The sequence below is a fragment of the Cucurbita moschata genome, unplaced genomic scaffold (genome assembly GCF_002738365.1).
Source record: "Cucurbita moschata cultivar Rifu unplaced genomic scaffold, Cmos_1.0 Cmo_Scf00160, whole genome shotgun sequence".
Taxonomy (NCBI): Eukaryota; Viridiplantae; Streptophyta; class Magnoliopsida; order Cucurbitales; family Cucurbitaceae; genus Cucurbita; species Cucurbita moschata.
In genome coordinates this window covers 44,504-48,221 of record NW_019268676.1, presented here as the reverse complement: position 1 = coordinate 48,221, position 3,718 = coordinate 44,504, and the positions used below count along the sequence as shown (strand labels likewise).

Genomic DNA, 3,718 nt, shown 5'->3' with positions numbered 1-3,718 from the left:
TGTTGAGGTCCGCTAGGTTGTTAAGAGGACTAGGTAGCTTCATGCTAACTTTCACTTTCAGAGTACCTGACTCCTCAAGTTTTCTTAGTTTTTGTTGACCTCCACTCACAATCATAAGGTCCTCAGTCTACTAGAGGCATCCTGACCTAGGTTATCGTCCAGCCAACCTAACTCTAGCGCTCTAATCTGATCTCTGAGAAGAAAAGCATGCTCTATAAAGAGAACACACAATCAATCTCATGGAGCTAAACATACTATATCATGCACTCATACAAGCTCAACGGAGAGGTAAAATCCATCAATGGCTCGAATTGCAGATTAAAATAACCCATTCTCCATTCTAGCATAACAAAAAATATTAAAATCGACATGCATCATAAATTCTTATCCTGGTGGTATTTTGGCAATTTTATATAACATACTTGCGTTTTCATTTAGAAACGTCATTCCAAGGTTTTAAACATGCATATTCTAACTACCTAAGGTAAGATATGCTTGCATGCTTGGGATCCAGACAAGTATTACTTGAGAAAATTGTGCTGGCTATGCATGTCTTCTCAAACTATTTATTATTATTATTGTTATTTTTGTATCTTAAGAGCTCTGAAATTTGTGAGATTTTTCTACTAGGTCATAATTCAATTTATAATAGGGTTAGTATCAAAATTAGATTGGAAAATAATCGAATGGAGGTCAAACACGACAATAAAAAAAAAAAAAAAACTCATGCATTGCTCACGTGCACAGAAGGTTGTGCATGCAGGAGTACATATGTGCCTCTAGAGAAAACATGCATTACACTCTTGGCAAGTGGTGTGTTCTCATTGGCTCGTAGGGATCAAATCGGGTCGGGGTTATTGGATCAAGTACATGGTTTCTAGGTATTATTCGAGTTGAATGCAAACGATCAGGTTGCGGTCTCGAGTTCTCCGCATAGTTGTAGCATGTCACAATACTATATTTTTAATCATACGACATCCGATCTCAACACGCTCATGACAAGTATTTAGATTTGCCTATGCATATTGAACACAACTTGTGCAGAATCTAAACTTGTTCGAACACACATGCCGCCCGTGTGTTAATGCTCAATCATCTGCGACCTTAACTAACTTGCTTCTATACTAGGCCAAGCCATGCAACACAACTTTGCCTCTACTCAGAGTAAAGGTCATTCATATGTGTTGTTGCATCTTGATTTTGCATCTTGGTTCCTGGCATGTCCTTCATGTCATGATGCCATCTTAAGTCCCATGATGCCATCGACATCGTAGCTTACTCAGACATGTCAATCGAGGATGAAACCGTGTTTCGCTCATATTGTCTAGGCCACTCAAATATCAATCCATCCAAGCTCTATTGAGGCATTGCACCCTCCCATATCCATGTCATATAATTTATTGACTTCATACCAAATAGCCTGTGCATATACAAACCTCTGACACATGGGTGAGGGCGCAGTGTCGGTACACTCCTGTTGTCCAACACTATCCTTGAAAGACATATTTTTAAGCAAGACACCTAAGACACTAGTCTTGCAACGCTCCATCTCACTGTGACACAAGTATATGCTACAAGGTAGGTTGCATAGGCCATATGGTTAGGGGGTGTAGAGAGCTGACACCATACCTCCCCCCTAAAGTGCATTTTCAGGCCTTTTTTGTCGAGTAGGAGTAAGCATGATTTTGACGAATAGTCATATGGTCTCATGGAGCGCATGTCTAGTGTCCGATTTACACCCAAATTTGGTGATCTTTCATGTTTCATATGGAAGGATTTCATTCTAGACCCACATGCCCAAACTTCTTTTGGAACCTTCCCGGGGCCCTACCCGACCCTTTATCAAACCTATCTTTGTTTCTCATGTCGACATCATTGCCTCTGTTTTTCATATGCCTCAATTTGGCTTTAATGAAGATCTCTTTGGTGTGTTAGATGATGCACCATCCTCCTCGGTCACATCATGGCACTCATCTGTCTTGGCACTCTTGCGACTGGATGGGCACCATTTGAGGGTCACTGCTTCGTCTATCGTTATATGAGGGTCAAAACCTACTCTTTTCGTAGCATTGTTGTGAAATTCTCCTCCACCTAAACTATTCATCATCCTTGATGACTTTCTCAGAGACACAATCGGTCCATGGATTGTGTGTTGGTTATAAACTTGTTTTTATTATTTGTTTTTTTATTATTATTATTTTATTTCTGTTGTTTATTTCTCCATGAAAAAAAGTCGGAAATATTGTAAGTAGGGGAAGGAACTAGTTTGTAGGGAGTGGAGTAGTAGGAGTGGAAGGAGTGGTGGAGTGCTTGCTGATTTGTAGGAGAAATAGGTAAATTTTTTAGTATATAAAGAAAATGGTGCCAAGTTCTAAAGACACCACAAAAACAAGAAATAATTTGTGTGTCTTCATTTATTCTCCCCTTCTATTGCGTTTTTTTCTTACAATTGGTATCAGAGCGTTAAGATCAAGGCCAGTTTTCAATCATGTCTCACTTAGAGATTGAGCGGTCAAGAAGGGAGAGAGATCAAAAAATGAGACAGGAATCGAGTGACAGGAGCCAAAACACCGATGCGATAGAAGGTGATGCCTCACATGAGGTGAGTGTACGGATTCAAGAAAGGAGGGATCTGTCACACTCAAATACCCGATGCTGACAAAATGCAACTATGCAGCTTGGGCGATTAAGATGGAGGTATTTATGATGGCACAAGGTGTTTGGGAGGCAATTGAGTCACCCGAAACAGTAGATAACTGTAAAGATAAGATGGCTTTAGCAGCTATTTATCAAAGTATTTGAGAAGATACGTTGCTACAGTTTGGTGCCAAGAAAACGGCCAAGGAAGCCTGGATCATGCTAAAAAATATGAATCTAGGTGCGGAAAGAGTGAAAGAAGTTAGAACGCAGACTCTCTGACGGGAGTTTGAAGCATTGAGGATGGGTGATTCAGAAAGTATTGATGAGTATTCTGGAAAATTCACCATTATCGTCAACAAATTGAGAGGCCTCGGCAATACTGTGGATGATATCCAAGTAGTTAAGAAACTTCTACGATCCACCTCTGCAAAGTTTCTTCAAATTACCTCAACGATTGAGGAGTTCAGTGATCTCAAAACGAAATCCGTTGATGAGATTATTGGATCACTCAAGGCACATGAAGAAAGGTTGCAAGAGTTTGGAGAAAAAGATGAAACCGTTCTCCTCACTCATACAGAATGGAAGGAACGAGAGACTGCAAAATCCTCAAAGAAAGAATGGAAGGATCAAGGCAGTTCCAGAGGAGGTAGGGGACGGGGTCGCGGAAGATGGAGAGGCCGTGGGAGAAGTGACTGGCATCGAGGAGATGAAGGAGAGTCGCAAACTCAAAAGAAGAGATTTGACAAAAGTAAAATTAAATGTTTCAGGTGTCAGAAAATGGGACACTTTCGCATCAAAGTGTTCCACAAAAGACGAACAACTCAACCTGATAGAGATGCAAAAGGATGAGGAGTCTTCACTGCTGATGATAGAGGCGTGTGAAATTAAAACCACACATGACAAAGAGCCTAATTTTGTGATGTTGAATGAAACTATAGTGCCGCCACCAGACAATATTGGAGCTGAAAATTCCTCGTTCCTAGATACTGGAGCAAGCAACCACATGTCAGGAGAAAGGAGGGTCTTTCGTGAGCTCGACACATCTATTGTTGGAAAGGTACGCTTCATTGATAACTCT

The 3,718-nt window shown here is 40.6% G+C and overlaps 1 protein-coding gene across 1 annotated transcript; it reads left to right on the top strand.

Moving 5' to 3' along the window:
* Positions 1-2,940: 2,940 nt before the first annotated feature.
* On the top strand, positions 2,941-3,697 carry LOC111440238 (the record flags this gene model as incomplete). Its single annotated transcript, XM_023077487.1, has 2 exons — positions 2,941-3,286; positions 3,408-3,697. Coding segments are annotated over exons 1-2 (636 nt in total), but the record flags the coding sequence as incomplete, so codon positions are not given.
* Between the last annotated feature and the right edge of the window lie 21 nt (positions 3,698-3,718).